Source organism: Neodiprion lecontei, chromosome 4 (assembly GCF_021901455.1).
Source record: "Neodiprion lecontei isolate iyNeoLeco1 chromosome 4, iyNeoLeco1.1, whole genome shotgun sequence".
Classification (NCBI taxonomy): Eukaryota; Metazoa; Arthropoda; class Insecta; order Hymenoptera; family Diprionidae; genus Neodiprion; species Neodiprion lecontei.
This window is the reverse complement of record NC_060263.1, coordinates 34,214,269-34,232,052: the sequence shown is the minus strand read 5'-3', so window position 1 is coordinate 34,232,052 and position 17,784 is coordinate 34,214,269. Positions and strand designations below refer to the sequence as shown.

Sequence of the window (17,784 nt, the reverse complement as noted above, 5' to 3'; positions counted from 1 at the left end):
CTGGCTGACCCAGATTCCGTCGACGTAGGCGTGCGTGGGCGGCGCACCCGTCGGCCAATGGGGTCGCTTCTTCGGCACCCCCGCTCGCGTATCACGCGGAGGACTCTAGGACTGCCTTCGGATCGACGGGAGCCACCAACGTCATCCGCCCGCTATTTCGTCGTGGCCACAAAAATCGACCTTAATCTCGTTCCCGGTAACACTTGGGACTACTCAGGGGTGACTTAGGGGCAACAACGCTTAAGATCTTCGCTGGAACGTCGCTGTGCCAGCCGCACGGGATTTGCTCACTTCACCGGTTGCTTCGACGACGACGATGGTATGCTAGTCGTGCTGATGCTCCTTCTCTTCAAACTGTCTCTTCGTCGATGACCTCTTGTGAGCATTTTTGCAATTATATTGGAATTGGTTTGGATGATCAGCAAATGCGGATGCATTCTTTTTCAGTCATCGGGAATCGTGAGAGTTGTAAACTGTACCATTAAATTGCAAAAATTACTGAGGACGAAAAGCTGGGTTCATGGTAAAACAATCTTTCATCGCGAACTAGAAGTGACTATCCTCAATTGCCTGTTCGATTTTACTGAAAATGTTCATGCGTTAGGTCATAAAATGTTTAGAAAGAATTCAGTTGTAATTTATAGCTATACTTTATACTAGATTTACTAGATAGTTGACTATGTGATTTTTTATTTAGTATACCTGATGATTCGTGGTTTTGTAACTTATGATGAGATTTCTTATATGTTTTATCGAATTTACAGGATAAATAATGTGACAAACTACATGCTGAATTCTTATAAAACATTTTAAGATTCAACACATGAACATTTTCAGTAGGGAGGATCGTGTACGTAAGTTGTTGCCCGGACTGCTTTCCAAATCGTGGCACGATCGTTTCCTGGGGTTGGGAACTTAGACCTGGCTCCTATTAATTACACTAGAGGTAGCTTATGAACGGATTGCGTTACATTTGTTACACATAATGGCATTGGATTTCGATGGCATCAAACGTCCTACTTATCCATAGTGAATCTGGATTGCCAGTTTCTGCGTAACAATAATCAAGAGGATGTGCATGCCTTAGTAGTCAAAATGGCGTCCTCGAAATGGATTATTCGGAAAAAGAGTCTCAGGATCCTTCGAATCGCTTTGTGCCCGCTAACATTGGCGAGCCCGGGGAGACATTTCTGCAACATCGTACAATGATGAAAACTCGGTAAACGGATCTAGGTACCCGTGAAACGAGCAGTTCTTCATGCGTCTCGGTAAATTGCACAAGCGTGTTTACGGACCAGCCAGTCGCGTACGTTGAAGGAAATTCGATATCGGTATAAATTCGAAAGTAAAGGTCACCGAGCGTGCGCCACGTGCAATAAATGAAAGGGGTTCGCAGAGCCAGTTCCAGGGAGCTTACGGGGGAACAACAAAATGGGTGGCAGCCAATCCGAGCGCGGCACAAAATGGCCGCTTCTGAATTTAATCAATACCTCTTGCCCTCCGGAGCTGGCCGACGAGAGCGGGAGGATTCTGAGGTTCCAACCGTCTACAGTTGCCTTCTCGAGCATGTGGTAATACTCTTCAATTATCTGCAACACCGGACACGGTTAACGGTCGACCGATGCTTATCGCTACCAAACACACACCGATCTTCCTCTTACGACGTACGAGCTTCACAGTTATCGGATCTATTGCAGTTTTTAATTAATCCGGCAAAATCCAAGTGAGACTGATCGTTCATTTTTATCCTGAAACTGACCACATGACAGCCAAGCATCGTGCCATGATCCAACGATACGTAAGATTTGTACTATAGGTACACAACTTATCGGGTCTTGCGCAATGAATACGGTCGGATCGATTTCGTTCGTCCGAATACGATTTATACGATGCGTGAAAAGAAGCTGTCGGATGCATCCTGGTTCCAAATATTCCACCGCCATTTCGTGTAACATTTGGCGTAGTCTTGTTGCCTGAGAAATAACGACTCTACGGCCGAGGGATCGGAACTGGATGTGAGGGATGGATAGGAAAGCTCGTATCGGAGAAAACTGCCAAGTCTGAAGAGTTGGACTGATATGTCATTGACTCCGATGGTGTGCTGGTGGCAATAAACGAGAACGGAGTACGGGGACCGGATGGCTTAGGGTGTAGGGTGTAGTGATTTAATGCCTCCATGGATGCACTGTCCTTCTCTCGGAGGATTTCGCAAACTCACCTTAGAACGAAAGGCGCTTTTCCGGCGTGGGCGAAGCAGGCTGGTTCCCCCTCTTCACTGGAGGCTGCTGACGTTCTTTGAAGGAAAGTTTAAATTGAGGTCGTCTCAGAGGGGTTGGATGCCTACACAAGAAATCTCTCAAGACTTTCGTAGAAAGAGTGTATGCTCCTTTTTTGTTCATACTAACTCCGACGGATAAGGGCCGGAGAGGAAGTTCCTTCGCGATGAATTATGTCCCATTTTGTTCACGACTCTTGGTTCTTGTGGTCCCGCTTCTCCTGCACACGGGATCCACAATCTCGTAACGATCACTGGAGAAGAGTTTGAGTTACACTCGGCAAAAGAATGTGCCACGGATAAACTTCATCTCGTGATTCAATTTCTCGTATGCAAGCTCAGCCTGTAGCTTGATTAGCAAAGTTTCACTAAACGCTTTAAACTCGAAGGAAATCGGTTTTTCAGATCCATTTACTACCGAGTTCTTGCACCGTTGCGCAATGTTCTACTCTAGCCTGGTCATTTATTTTCACCCTTCTTTCTCTCGACCGATATATCTTCTCAAGACACACAGATTCCGCGTTGCGACGACCATTTTGTCTCTCATCGACAATGAAGTATCCCCTGTCTCTTCGAACCTCATAAGTACCGTATAAAATGTACCAGGTTTGGAGTATGGCGAAAAAATCACCTCCGGATCAGGAAACACACATGTATCAAAACTTATGAACGGTAAATAAAGATTCGACAAGTATTACCGCTGCAGGTCGTACCATTACTCAAAAGTAACGTGGTGCTCCATTAGCCACGGTGTGTGTCGCGCAAAAAATTTTTCGGGACCGTTACGTCGCGCAAGAACAAGGGTCTGACGTCTGAAACTTTACGGTCTAAAAGTTTTTTGCCCAATCCGCTTTGCGCTCGATTCGTCAGCGATGTTGACAACCTTGGAAGCAGAGCGGATTATAGTGAACATGTACTCGGTAATGGTGATCAACTGAAAGCGTCGCGGTCCGTTTATCGAACGATCAAAAAGCCCACTTTGACTTATCCTTCGAGCATGAACAAGGAACAATGTTCCACGGTTAAAATATGATTCCGAAACCTGAATATTTTCCACAGAATTCGAATAATGCAGCCATATCCGTAGGGACGATTTTCTTCGCATATTACAGTCCTACCACCAAAAACTTTTTTTTGATTTGAATGAAACTTTGCTCGAAATATTAAGAGGGAATAAAAGAGCAAGGCCAACGGCTGGATGCTGAGAATAGCGAGGAAAAAGTAATTTCAAGATTTTTTCAACCGTTTATGAACTGTCACTTTAATTTGAACCGGGTGGGAATCAATACCAGACTGTTGACCGAGACTTTAAACATTGCAGAGAATGAAAAACACGAGGGATATAATTTGGGACGAAGCATGAGTGCCGCGGAAAAATCGAGATTGAAAAATGCTCGTCGTCTCGTCATGCCGCATCTGGAGTCCGCGAAATTAACTTTTCGCAGATAATGACGAAACTTTGGAAGCATCTGCGACACATGGATCGATATTATCAACGTCGCGTAGGCCGACCAGATTTCTCATAGTTCAGTCGCCAGCGCGTTATACAATAAACAGAAAATCCTCAACATTTTTAATATCGCTCGTACACACAACGGTATTCGCTTCAAACTTCTCCAATCTAAGGGGAAAAGGCTCTCTGAAAAGCTCTGGGGTCGGAATCCGCGTAATGAATAATGGTCCGCAGAAATTACCTTCGCCATTACACGTTCCTTAGAGGCGAGTGAATTATTACACGGGGTACTTTTTTTTTACGTCATCTTAACGTTCGCAGCTACAAGTCGTGAAAACTTTATCACTCGTATCAGTTGCTCACGGCGTTCACCTACACTGCGGAAGTCAGCCAAATCTCTCATCAATATTTGATCGACGCGACGGTTCGACTACGGTTTGATCACCACCCAAATGCAACGATGTGACGGACTGGATTTGAGCCTCCGGCTTGACTCCAGGCTCATTAAACGTGAAATTGCCACGTTCAAGTCCCGGCACTATATCGTTGGCTTCGACCCAGCGCAGGTACCGGAAGGGGGAACCCATCCCATAAAAATACACGGGGTTCTCTTATCTCCGGGACTGGAGACGGCTAATGGCCACCCCATGGGACGGAAAAAAATTCTTGGAGTGGGATTCTCTCCAGGTGTTATTTCACGTTTACTGTCGTCGTCGTGTATATTTTTTCTTCCAGACGGTATCTTATCGTGCTGCACAACTGCAGATACAGTCTATTCCGCAGTTGTTAATCGGCACCGAGAAGAAATGATTAAGCGCGTATTGATAAGTCGCGAGGTGCAATGGGTACTCGATCACCATTAGCAGTTACTACAGCAATAGTCAATGGAACTTTATCGGCTTCACAGTGTCCGCAGTCATTTCGGTCCATCAAAGGTGAGCGAATTTTAAGGATCTACAGGCGCGTAGGTCGATAAAAACGATACAAATTGTTCTCGCTTTTATTTTAAATATCTGTGTTAAATTTGAAAGCGATTGTCTGAAATATACCGGAGTTATTTTATTTTTTGTTTTTCATGATTTTACACTGACAATGAGTCTTACAGTTTCCCATAAGAATCGATCTTAGATCACAAAAAATTAGAAGCAAAACAACTCCGGTATAGTTCAGAAAATCGCTTTCAAATTTTACACAGGTGCTTAAAATAGAAGTGAGATCAAGTTGTCTGATTTTCATTGACCTGGTACGATTTTGATCTATACGCCTGTACATCCTTAAGACCATACTGTTGATTTTCACTTCGAATCTTCCCCCGGGTTTGTTTTTGTAAGCGACCTAAGACGATGCCATCGCCATCAGCACAAACTCGATGTGGTTCTACTCTATCTTCCTCTCCGTACCTCGTAGAATAACATAATTTAACCGGAGTTTGGCTTGCGTCTGGCTCAGCAATTCACTCATTTACTTTGGGAATGTTTGGAAAATGAACATTTTGATAAAAGAAACTTGTTGTTAAACGACAAATTGCAAACTCCATAGATTACCATTTTCAAGACATTTATTTACTGCAAATAATGTATCAGGAACGAAAAATTAGCGAGGAGAATTGAAACTGATTGATTTTGTAGTGTCTGTTTACTTCTTATCTTGAGAAATCCTCTATGCCTATGATAAGCGTTTCATTTTTTTTTATCTGGACCAGTATTTCAAAACGAGGTTTGTTCATTGAGCTGGCAGAATTTGAACTCTTGTGAAATAGTAAATGGTAAGAGTCACGCGATTTCAATTCCAGCAAATCCGTATCCGTCTCGCTTTTCTTCACAAGATGAAATTGTTCGTGTTCCTGCTTCACGTTCCAAGATTCCCAAAGGATGTCTTATCCTGATTTTTATTCACTTACTTTCTCTATATTTTCCTTACAGCATTGTTGGAAACATGTCTCGACATCCGTGCAACGGGTATTTATGGCAATGGCTTCCGTCTCGCAGTGTTACTATTACAAGCTAGGATCTATGTTATTGGCTTATCACCGGTAGAATATAGCATCTAGGATACACTGCAGATCGCTTAAATCCGTAATAATGTTTTAACGAAACGAGGACATTGTGTCAATTAGAAATTGACGACCGACTGTAATGGCTTACGGTTCTCATAACTCATCAAAACCAATTCACTCAACATTTCGCTGTCAGCGTTTGTAATAACGCGCTTCAAGTGCCTGCGATTAAAAGGCGAGATTTTTATTCTCCAAATCCGAGTAAACAATACCAGCCATATTTTTTTTTATATCTATAATATATCGGAACAGCGTTGCACTCGGTGTTTTCTGATCGATGATTGATTGCGTTATCTGTTATAAAGTTTCACAGTTATCAATGCTCAATTAATATTTCAACAGAGTAAATAGCAGAAGATTTGAAAGCCTGAATATTGTTATTATTCTCAATTTGCTGTACAACGATATTCTGGAACCCAAATATAACTCCGGTTAAAATATACTCCAAGTCACTTGTTATATACGGTATTAAACAATTCTTCTTACCCAATACGGACACCGATGGCAGAATGATGATATTTGCTGAATTCTAAAAGAAGCTAGAGTAACTGTTGGCAGGGTACAAAATAACGTGAACAATTACTCGGCACGGCGTCAAAGGTGCACATATTATACTATATTCCCGAGGATAAACCGTATGTTAGAAGGTTTGCTTCTATGGCCATTAAGCGGACGGGTAAAACTCTGTCGAATCGAAGTGTTACTTTACTGGAAAGTGTTCAAAATTTCGGAATACACAGGCTGTCGATTTGTCATGAGTCCCATCGAGCAAGTTCCAATGAAAAGCGTGCGTGCGCTTGCGGTTTAATCCACGAATCTAGACTCCCGAGTCTACTGTGAATATTTCAACACTCAAAGCCACTTGAATTTACAATTAAAAGAGCATCAAGGTCTCGAACCGTTCGTAGGACGTAACACTTTAGTCATAAGCGTGATTACTCTGGCAGATAACGCGTTAAACAAAGTCTCGCTGTGGTTTGTCCTTCAAAGAGAACAATTCTTCTTATACAACAATAGGCGATCGAAATAAGCGCCATTTGCCAAGCAATTAAACACGACATTTTTACCCTGCTATGACGATTGGTTAACTTAATTAGATAGACAGGTTCGTCTTAAAGAATGATTGAAGAACAATTTCATACTCACGGTAAAAGTAAAACTTGATTGGGTTTGACAGAACTGTAATAATGAACTCGTCAAATTCCTTGTATCACTGTAATATAAATCCACAGAAGTGAGATTTCAAATTATTTTGCTAATATTAAAAAATTCTACACGGTATTAAACACTCTACTGAAAAGATAAAGCATGGAAATTCGTGCTACGAATAACAATGCTGTCGTACGATATTACGAATGACGACTGGATTCCACAAAGATGCAATTCTCTAGCTGTTGTTCGAGTTGAAGACTCGTGATCGAGAAGGGAAGGGAGGTTGTAAATCCGCGGTCGGAAACTACCGAGATGATGGAAAAACGACCTATTATATAGGCGAAGAGTAATGAAAAGGCGGGTCAAAGAAGTTTTCTTTGCCTTTATGCCTGTTTAGTGAGCGACAGCTGCAACGACCGTGACGCAAAAATTCAAAAAATATAACGAGATCTGTTTTTCCATTCCCATGAAAGTGTAACAATAAGCTCAATTTGGTCCCATGACTTGCAAAAAAATTTTCTCCCGCCGCGGATTGAGCGTGAATATTTTTCATTCAGTCGGGGGAATAATTGATGGTCTGCTGCAGTATTTAGGTCGAACGGTCACGGTGTGTCTTATGGAAATACCGATACCAATATCTGGCGAATACCCAGCAATAACATCGTATAACTTTATATGAAAAAGAAATGAACAAAATTCAAATCAACTTAAAGTCATTATTGGGATAAAGCTTTACGTACTAAACTATTCTCGAAACTATTTCTGTTATATATTTTCTCATTTGAATCAATGTTTTCCCGAAGTTTTTTTCTTATTCGCAAATTTTACTCAACTAGAATTTATAGATCGAATGTCTATAAATAAATCGATTCAAGTTTGTAGGTTTGGAAAAATGTAACAAAAAAAAAAAAAAATGACAAAGTTAATGCTATTAACGCTCGAAAAATCACAACCGAAAATTAGAAAAATTTCTTCGTATTTTTGCAACCGTTAGTTCTACTATGTTTAGCTGTTTTTTTCCAAAATCCTGAGAGTCTAAATAGCGAAAAAAGCTCCTGGCATTCGATTTTAAAACCAATATATTTCATGGTTGAATTAACTATATTTTCACGGGGTATGGATTTAAATTTCTAAACGGATCTAATTTTTCAAAGCTTCTCTGGTGAAAATAATAATCTGTTGCATTTTAATAGATGACGGTAATTTTATGGGCAGTATGTTTCACAGTAGTTGAAAAAATATTTGTGAATTTACAATCTCTTTAATTTTATATCCATGTATGATTATTGTATAAACCAGTATATAACAAATCCAAGATATTAGTTTCTTCGTTGTAATTTCGATGATCAACAATAGCCATTTGGAATGTCCACCGTTTGATGATCGTTTCTTGGTTTTAATTAAATTTTAAATTTACTAAAAATGTATGGAAGATAGCGATGACCACTAGGCTAAGAATAATCGACGCATCGATTATTCGTGACCCAAAAAACAACTGAACGACCTTCTGTGCGAACAGACATCATTTTAACAACTTTTCAGTAACTGAAATTGCTGAAATCGCATTTTAGATCAAATAGAAGAATTACCACATTACTTGTCCCTACCCGGACTCGACCTTGTTCTGACGAAATGTTCGGATTACTGTCAAGAAACTTTTTAAATACAGTACTTGTAACATATTATCAAGTAAAACTACAATTCTTCGGGGTGATTTTAGAATCCAGTTTCAAGATACGGACGGCATTTAAAGTCCACACGAGTGATTTCCGAATCTAGTTATCGGATATTTGAAATCGCAGAGCAAAATTAATAGAGATGTAGATCAATTCCTTTTGCCACAATAGATTTTTAATTTTAACAGACTAATTGAATTTCTTTGTACATGTGTCACGTAAATTCAGCAGCATGTTTAGTAAATTCCAAATGCCGTACAGTCAATGTATAGTAAATTTACAATTATAGCAAATTCACTACAACAATTTAGCGAATTCAAAATACGCTTACGCGTCTCTCTAACCAAGTTAAGCAGAATTAAAAAAGTTGATTGCAAATTTAATGAGAATGCTTAGTAAGTCACTTTGAAAAACAAAATTTTTACTTTTGTCAGACTTTTGTGCATTCAAGGTGTGGCAAAGTAAAGCACATTTTTAACCCTTGTTTGACACCCATCTGTAGAATCACATACTTGACACCGTGGGGTCCTTTATACCCCAGCGAAAAAAATCGTTATGAAACACGAACTATTAAATATTTTCATGAAATATATTTTGTAAGTTCTTAAAATGATACTTTTCGAAACTATATAGGGTATATATATAACAAAATATCCAAATGCCAGATGGCGGCATAGACTCGATTTGTTTAGATCGAAGTATTTTAAATAAACGAAGAAAAGGCGCGGGGTCGTTTGTACGCCAGGGTGTCAAACAGAGGTTGACGGTGCAACGATGCCTATCAAGTTAGCCAGAACCGATGGCTAAACAGAATAAACTGTCGTTCTCATACGGAAAATTAATCTCTCAATCAGCGCAGGATGGAAAGATAGGGACAAGGGTTTTCCTCAAAGTCTCACAAGGCAACTTGACACGCAGCTTGTAGAAGGAGACGTGTTTGCGGTGTTGCACAAAGGGGCGCGTGGCTCGCGTTTCGAAATTCCGAAGCGGGCGTCGCGACGCCGACGAAGACGAAGGAAGAGGCGGGCGTCCCGCTCTGTATTGATTTACCATCATTTTCAGATGACGCGAGGCGAGTGGGTGTTGCTACCGGGTTTGCTGGGGCTCCTATTCTCGAGCCTTGGGGTGGCCGCGACGCCGACGAATGGGGCTTACGCCTCCGGCGTCTGCGCGTTCCTCTGCGACTCGGGTCTCGGCGGCGAGCCCTGCGAGGCCTTTTGCACCAGCCGTCGGCAATCCGCGAGTCAGTCGAATACCGTTACGGGAAAGAGGGACGTCGCCGATCTCGGCCTCGACGCCGCGGCGCCCGCGACCAGGAGTCAAACGGTATGCGATTTCCGCTGCGATCTCGAGCCGCGGCCGACCGGATGTTCCGGGTGCCCTGGGAGCGGAATTTCCGGTGGGAAAATATCTCTGCCGGTGGAAAGTCATCGACCAGTCGCTACCAGTCCCGGAGCACGTGGTGTACCGGGGACCAGTGACGTCATAGGAGAACGCGACGCCGGGAAGAACGACGCTGCCGCTGTTGCGGGCGACGATTTTGACCGGGAGAAATTCTGCAAGGAGGAATGCAGGAGAGGAAATGGCGGGCTCGCCTGCAACTGCGACATCATCCCTTAACCGAGCTTGCGGACGTCGTCGTGATCCCTGCCCAGGAAGATCGGAACTCGTCCCATCGTCCTTCCAGACGTATGAATCACGTGTATCGTTGACGTATGTTCGTATTTAAGAAATTCTTTGTAACATACCTAAACATGAATTCACATATCTCGTAGCGTAATATTACGATCACGCGGCTGGTCAAGACCGCGGTTATTCGCCAATTTCAAATCTTCTCTCTCTCTCTCGTATCATACAATCTCCAAATCACTGTGCTACTTTCTTAGTCTGGAAATAGAAGGAATTTTCGAGATTGTTTCTATAAATTCGCAACGTAATCGGACATTCTTCATACGCTTTGTTATTGTACGAATCTACACCCAGAGAAAACTTTTTGCTTTTCTGAAAAATCAATTTTTAAAAGAATTTTAGTGGGAACACGATGTATTGTTGCAAACACCAATATCAATCAAATATTTGTTTCAAAATCGCAACTAAAAAAAAGAAAAAAAAAACATATCAATTGAATAAAATATACCTACAAATACGAAATGTCGATTTTAATTTAGTAAAGTTAATGAATTAATACTTCCTTCACGGCATTATCAAAATATTAAAGCACCCTCAAAGTTTACTAAATCTATTCGGTGGATAAAAGTTAGTCAACTTTACAAAATCATGAGAGCTACTATTTGATTACCACAATTGAATAATATGTTGCATCGAAGATCTACAAAATGGTTTTTTGTGGTGGCGAAATGTTGACGTACATTCGACTTCGCAATCGTAACAGAATCTATGGGATTGCGGTGTCAAACCTTGTCTTAGATAGGACTAAGATATTTTTGTTTCGTGGGCAAAATAGTTCCATTAAATTATTTGGTTGCTCTAACAAAACGTTTGGTGGGTCGTATACTGACCCTGAAATTTTTTTACGATGAAAAAATGTTTGCTGTGAAAAATAAACATTTTTCTGAGCGCAGGATCTCTCCTCGACTTGTGTCAATCATTGCGAATGACCGAATCAAGTATCTGGAATGATTCAGGCTTCGAGTCTGTTCACCTGAAACTCAGGCACAAGAAACATCCCGTAACCCAAAACCAGTGTCACGTTGCGACAGACAGAGTGCGCTGAGTGATTCTATTCAGCGACATCGCAATTAAGTTTCCGATCAATTAAATCAGTCTTGATATTCCTGAAACCGATTCCGAATGGCATCAATATCGCTGACCATGGATAAGCTTGAATCTGATCCAGAGCCAAGTGTAACGTAAAAAACGCTGATTTTGTAATTATAGAATGGAGTTAAAGTAATAAGGCGGTTCATGTGTAAGTGTATAATAATGTTAAGCGCACCGTGTCAAAGTATCTTATTTGATTGTGAAATAGGTTGGATGCTGATGTGCAATTTTACGCCATGGCTGTTGACTAGACGCGTTTTTTAAAATGGAAATACTGTTCTTGAAGCGATCTGTCGGAGCCATATATGATATGTATCTTAGAATTAAGGATTTCTACACTGTAAGTTCAGTTCGCACGATGAAAACCGATTCTCCGATATTCTCTGTCCAATGTATAGCCAATGGAACTAATTGTAAAACAGACGCAGATATAATGCAATTGGCTTGAAGCGCCGTGGCGTCCTGATGGACAACCACGTGTGCAATCATCACAACAGCCATGTTCTCATCTCCAGCCGCAAGGTGCAATACTTGGTTTAAATACTTGGTCATTGATCGTATGAACGCGACTTAAATGTGCGATATGTGTATTATGCAATAATATGTAATCGATCGCGATACTCGATGATAATAAACGAGTGTTGCGTTATCGTAAAATATGTAAATAGGCTTGATCGGCGTGTAACGTTAAGGATTGTTTTCCGGTAGCTTTTACACATGCGGATATAAATTTGTAAACAAAATCATTGTCTTCCATTGATAGTTTACGATGTAATTCGTAATTTTATATTTAAGATTGTTGCAATGAGGTCAGCCCGTTGTTTCGTTAGCTTTATGATTAACAGCATATCCAACATTTCAAATCTTCCCTCTGAGCTGTTTCGCAAATTTTACATATGCAATTAAATTTCCTTGCTGGGATAGATTGTGCTATAAAAACATGATTATTAACGAGAATTCACCTTTCGTAATTTAAAAATTTTTAACGCAACTCTGAGTTACAACGAAAATTTTTGTTCAGTCATTTTTTACTCGACAACCTGTCGCATGAACACAGACAGAATGAATTTAAGCAATCATTGTAAGACGTGCTTTTAGACGTGGTGAAAAATCTGCTCATACGCGTCAAGTTTTAATTGCATACCTATAATATTGATAGTCGAGAACATAAATTATTTGTACACGTGTTTGTTCAGTGTTTAATGGTTATTGTAATATACGTTAAAGAAATATTGTTAAAAACAAAATAAATAAATAAACGCTTGCGAGTCTATAAGCTACGGTACACCGTTTCAAAAGTTGTGACGCGACAATAATACGTAGATGCTAGGGATGCGTGTATGTGAAACATATGCTGTATTTGGTAATAATGATGTTGTATTAACGATGATATAGGTATAACAATTACGCTAAAACGTTACGATAAACTTGACTTTATACGTATTATCTGTAAGTATAATAGGTATATATTATGTAAAAAATTTTATGGTGTGAATGCAATTTGGTATGGAAAAACGTACCTGTGTAATACCGATGCATACATGTTATAGGCGTTGGGATCTATATCTGCAATATACACTTTATAATCTACCCGCTTTGCTTACCGTGTTTAAATTTAATTAGGAATCCCCGATGTAGCTCGATTCCAAGTTCGGTAGGATGAGTCTGATTAGTATTTTCTCAGTCATCCTGCTCTTCCAAGATGACTGATGTAGATCAAACTAATGTATTGTTAGCCATTTTCTAGTAAAGCCCAAAAAAACTCAATTTGCAGTAGTTTTTCACTACTATTACATTATACTTTTCTAATGTCGGCGATTGAAAATGCGGATGATCCATCTGAGCTATGATATTTGACGACGATTTAATTGCTTTCAAATTACTGTGTACATATATTAGTATCCGAACAATATTACAAATGATTGTACTCGAAAGTAGAATTTTAATAAAACGGATTTTTGGCCGTCACCCACGTGATCTATGAAGTCAGAAGCATTTGCTATGGAATAAATTTCATCGTTGATATAATTCAAGCCTGAAATCGGCGAATCTGTTCAAATGAGAAAATGTATCAATTTAGATGAATCGCGAAATGAAACAAAATAATTAACGCATAATATTATTCGATACAACGCTCGAAGAATTTGCTGACACGTGGTCACGACTCGTGCGTGGTAAGTATTAGACATTAAATCTCGGGTGCAAGAATATACACGTGGGTTAACATCGAAATTATCGATAAAAACCAATTTCTTCACTGATCATTATACTATCTGCGATAGATATACCGATGTTCACAGTTATAATTCTACTAATAATTGCAAGACAAAAATTCAAAGAGAATATTTATCAGAGACATTCAAAATTTGGTCATTCATTGTTCACTGGGAAATTAAATTGATGTTCGTTGGTAGACTCATCCTCTAACATTCGGCTAGCTTTTGAGAGACTAAATTTCAATGTGTCTGCTACTTCGGCACGTCGTAGCGTCCACTGAGATATGGATATTTTCTTATTTGCTCATTGTTTTCGATAAAAACGTTTATCAATGTCATCACTGTCTTGAAGTGGACATCTTTCTTTGAATAGTCTGCACTTTCTATTATGTAAGGAAGTCTGATTTTCCGGAATACAAAATCTGTTTCGAAATAAATTTTCACGCAGTGCGAGGAAACACGTGTTTTGATTTTTTAAGGCATGTATTATACGAGTATATGCGTGGACCCAAAAATTAAATTGTTTCCATTTATTTGTTCCAAAAAGCAGACATTCCGAAGTAAATTCATAGAGTGGGATGGAGATGGGATCATGATTGAATCGATACCATTCTTCCAGAGATCTCGAATTTTTGGAATATTTTTCCCTAACAAAATGATATCATGAATCGTGAATTTTCGTCGTGATAGAATGGACATTTTTTAGTATATTCTGAATTCTTGAAGGTGGAATGCAGTTAGATGCTAGAGGACCTCAAAATTGCAGGATTTTTGTATTTCAGTGTACACTACGACATATTCAAATTTCAGCAAAATCATAAATGTCATTGTAAAAGACTGATTGAAGGTTCGTGGACAGTCGAGTAATTACAAGTATGAATGGTATGGAGTACTCCAGACCCCAAGAATTTCATGGTATGGAACTCTATTCCCCGGATTCCGTAAGGTAGAAAAATTTCTTAAATCAATCATCTATACAAAACCTGAACTATATACAATAGAGTCAAAGATTCAGTTACTTAAAATATGGCATTTTATGTATTAGATATGTTTTCTCGATAAACAATGCTGTAAGAGATGAACGCAAATTTAAAATTATTAACGCATTTTTTTCGCAATGAATTTTGATAGAGATGAAGTTGAGAACTATTAGTGACAGTGAAGATTAGTGACGACTAGATAGTGCACCCAGATTAATGTACGTTTTTAAACGTTTTGCCCGGATATTCAAAACTTAAAATTTTCACTCGGGTTATGTGATATTCGAATATCTCACGTTCAGATAACCAATCGTATATTGTGCAGGTCCCTGCTTCAGTTTCTAACTCTTTTATCTTTAACTAGATTTTTCATTTTTGCTCGGGAATTCGAAGAGTACACTTATCAATGAGACAATTACTATCGATATCAAGAAATTGATTGTGAAGTAACTGTCAACAAGTTTTTTCTCCATACTTGTTAATGCAAGACGTTTCAAAAGATTAATTGATTAAAATCAAACACATGATGAGCGTGCAAGAAAAAAAAAAAAATTATGAACCACGAATCGAATTTATACTCCAAAAATGGATTTCCTGCTTTCATCCGGAGAGAGAACGGATTGGAGCCTAACTGCAGTGTTGCGGGTAAAATAGTTGGTCGGATGGTCCAGGGCGCAAATGGCGTACCATCTACAGGTCCGAATTATCGGTCGACAAGGTGATTCAATGGTTCGAGTCTCGGCTATCCAAGGTCGCTGCGCAGGTTTCATATCATGCCTTGTTCAAGGGATAAGGGACTCCTTTTACCAATCCGGAACTACCAGCGTTCGATCAGAATACCGTTTGATAATGAAGTCTCGTCCTATCTACAGGTGGAATTTTAGCTGTCGACATCTATATTCCTTCAAACATTAATTTTTTCACTCACAATCAGACTCACAGTTATGAAATGAATTTTAAAAACTATCAGTAGTTTTTAGTCAAACCTAGTTGAACTTGAATCAATGAGAATGTGTTTTTTTAACACAGATCAATATTGCAGGATTATTACTTTCAGCTACATTCTTGAAATATTTGAACGGATCAATTCAATTATGCTCTAATTTCAAACAAGTTGAAAGAGTACTGTACTCATCCTAGTCCGAAATACAAGTTGAACCTGCATTTGTGATAAATTACATACCATGCATTTTGATTCTCTGCATTCGTACAGCACAATACAAAATTAAATCATCACTGCAGTTAATCGTAAAATTTGTGTTCGTTGATAGACACAAGGTTTGTCAGTTTAAATTTTGACATCCACATAACGCGTTTCTGATACGAGAATTCTTCGTGTATCTTTCCATAGCGTTGCAAATTAATTTGACGTTATTTTCCCCGTATTAACCACCGGCCGTGTACGTAATAATACCGCGCGGTGGAATGACATCGAGGTAGGTAGTCGGAGAAATTTATTTTGCGTCTGGGGTAAACTTGATTTCAGAAACTATTTCCCATGTGAAATAGGAGACTCCGATATGACGGTAATTAGATTGCATCTCGTAATGAGACGCGATGCTGGGTGAAATTCGCCTGTATCGGTGGTTCGACGTCACGATATAAGGGATCCCGTTTCCCCTTGGTTCTCAGTTCACCAGCTTCTTTCACTGCAGCAACTGCATATTCTACGCATCCATCAAGGTATCGTAATCACACCCAAGTTCGTTAATTATTTTCTCCTTCTTTTTACAAGACTTTCTTTCGAAGGTTTATCACCAAAAATTTCTAGCTAGTACAATACTTTGAATCGTTCGATTATAATCCAGAGCCTTACGAGTTTCGTCAGCTTCTGCACTGATTGATCGATTGAAATTTGCCAGAAATTGTTTCTCAAAATGAGCAATTTCCACGAAATTGTATATTACTGGACTGGAGTCTGTTTCTTATGGTAGCATTTAGTTGCACACTGCTTCTTGTTCGTATAAAAGCCGACGGATTGAATCCAAAGGCATCAGTTCGCCGACTTCCATCGAAGAAACAACATCTTCTCCGTCTCGCAAAATCAGGTAAAAATTCGCCCTGTGATCGGCTCTGACTACCGTTTCGCGTCAAATTTTCAATACAGTTGAAACCGATACTGGGACTGAATATTGCGCCCCAACCGCCATCACCAAAATCTCCTCAATTCTGTGTGTTTTCAGACAAAAACACCAACCCAATAATCCACCATGGTTTCCGTCCGTGCCCTCGTCGTCCTCCTGATCGCCGCCGTCATCTTCAGCGTCGACGCATACCGCAAGCCGCCCTTCAACGGCAGCATCTTCGGCAAGCGTTCCGGCACGGCGATCGGTAAGGAAGGAATCTGTATTTTTCAGCGATCAAAATTGCATTCAGCTTGCGATTTTTCGTCGTTTCTTGCTCCCGCTGTACTCCGTTTCTCATTTGTTGAATATAATTTTTTTTAGATTATGAAAACACCGGCCGTGCTCTGAACGCGATGTGCGAAATTGCCAGCGAGGCCTGCGGATCGTGGTTCCCTCAGCAAGAGTCCAACTGAAGATATTATACAACGCCAATAAACCCTCCGCCAGCAAAATTATACTTCCAGCTTACCGACCTTACTCGATTTATTGATTGAAACGCTTTTACTTGATATTGCGCATTATTTATTGTTTCAACATTTAACATTGCCGGTGTATGCAAGTGCGATCTAATAACTTTCTCATATATTATAATATAACATGGAAAAAATATTGTTCACGTGTTATGTGTTTATCACTATATAAATAATATTGGTATTATTATAGCTTCAAATTTGTATCATTGAATCACTAATCTTATTGTAATAAATGACAATTTAATCCGAATCGTACACTTCGTGACTATATTTATTTCTTCTGTCATTCTATCCCTCGTAAATTCCAATTAATTAAGAGAGCAATCATTTTTATAATAGTTTTATATCATTTGGCTTATGATTTATCAGCGATTCAATCTTATGCGATTGAATTTATTTTCTTTCTAACATAAGTCGGTAACAATGAATGTCTTTTGAATATTTTTCACTTACGGAGGAAGAATTAAAACCGTTCCATAATTTTTTTTGTAAACATTGTATCGCTACGTAAAAAATGTAACGTTCAGTTTTATGTTCAATTTCTCAACTTTCTTTAAGACGAACTCCTTTTGTCGTCTACCGCTTCTCTGGACAGC

At 39.5% G+C, this 17,784-nt stretch overlaps 2 protein-coding genes across 4 annotated transcripts; both read left to right on the top strand.

The window, feature by feature from the left end:
• The first annotated feature begins 4,545 nt into the window (after positions 1-4,545).
• Positions 4,546-13,381, top strand: LOC107221411. 2 transcript variants are annotated; one of them, XR_006903782.1, is made up of 3 exons: positions 4,546-4,663; positions 9,675-10,325; positions 11,195-13,381. XR_006903782.1 is itself a non-coding variant. In XM_015660394.2 (2 exons), exons 1-2 carry the CDS (start codon positions 4,613-4,615, stop codon positions 10,230-10,232), a joined length of 609 nt encoding a protein of 202 aa, XP_015515880.2. In that variant the 5' UTR covers positions 4,546-4,612; the 3' UTR covers positions 10,233-13,381. The 2 variants fall into 2 exon arrangements, 1 of the variants encoding a protein (XP_015515880.2); XM_015660394.2 differs by having other exon boundaries at positions 9,675-13,381.
• Positions 13,382-16,219: 2,838 nt separating this feature from the next.
• LOC107221413 (SIFamide-related peptide) lies at positions 16,220-17,438 on the top strand. 2 transcript variants are annotated; one of them, XM_015660396.2, is made up of 3 exons: positions 16,220-16,272; positions 16,773-16,920; positions 17,037-17,438. In XM_015660396.2, the coding sequence occupies exons 2-3, from the start codon at positions 16,800-16,802 to the stop codon at positions 17,126-17,128; spliced, it is 213 nt and encodes a 70-aa protein (XP_015515882.1). In that variant the 5' UTR covers positions 16,220-16,272; positions 16,773-16,799; the 3' UTR covers positions 17,129-17,438. The 2 variants fall into 2 exon arrangements, with proteins under 2 accessions (XP_015515882.1, XP_015515883.1); XM_015660397.2 differs by lacking the exon at positions 16,220-16,272 and adding an exon at positions 16,531-16,637.
• Positions 17,439-17,784: the final 346 nt, after the last annotated feature.

Excerpts from the sequence above, each read along its gene's own strand:
- LOC107221411 (XM_015660394.2), top strand. The coding sequence starts at position 4,613 with ATGGAACTTTATCGGCTTCACAGTGTCCGCAGTCATTTCGGTCCATCA. Across the intron at positions 4,664-9,674 it reads GTCATTTCGGTCCATCAAAG|ATGACGCGAGGCGAGTGGGT; the intron begins GTGAGCGAATTT and ends CATCATTTTCAG.
- LOC107221413 (XM_015660396.2), top strand. The coding sequence starts at position 16,800 with ATGGTTTCCGTCCGTGCCCTCGTCGTCCTCCTGATCGCCGCCGTCATC. Across the intron at positions 16,921-17,036 it reads GCGTTCCGGCACGGCGATCG|ATTATGAAAACACCGGCCGT; the intron begins GTAAGGAAGGAA and ends AATTTTTTTTAG.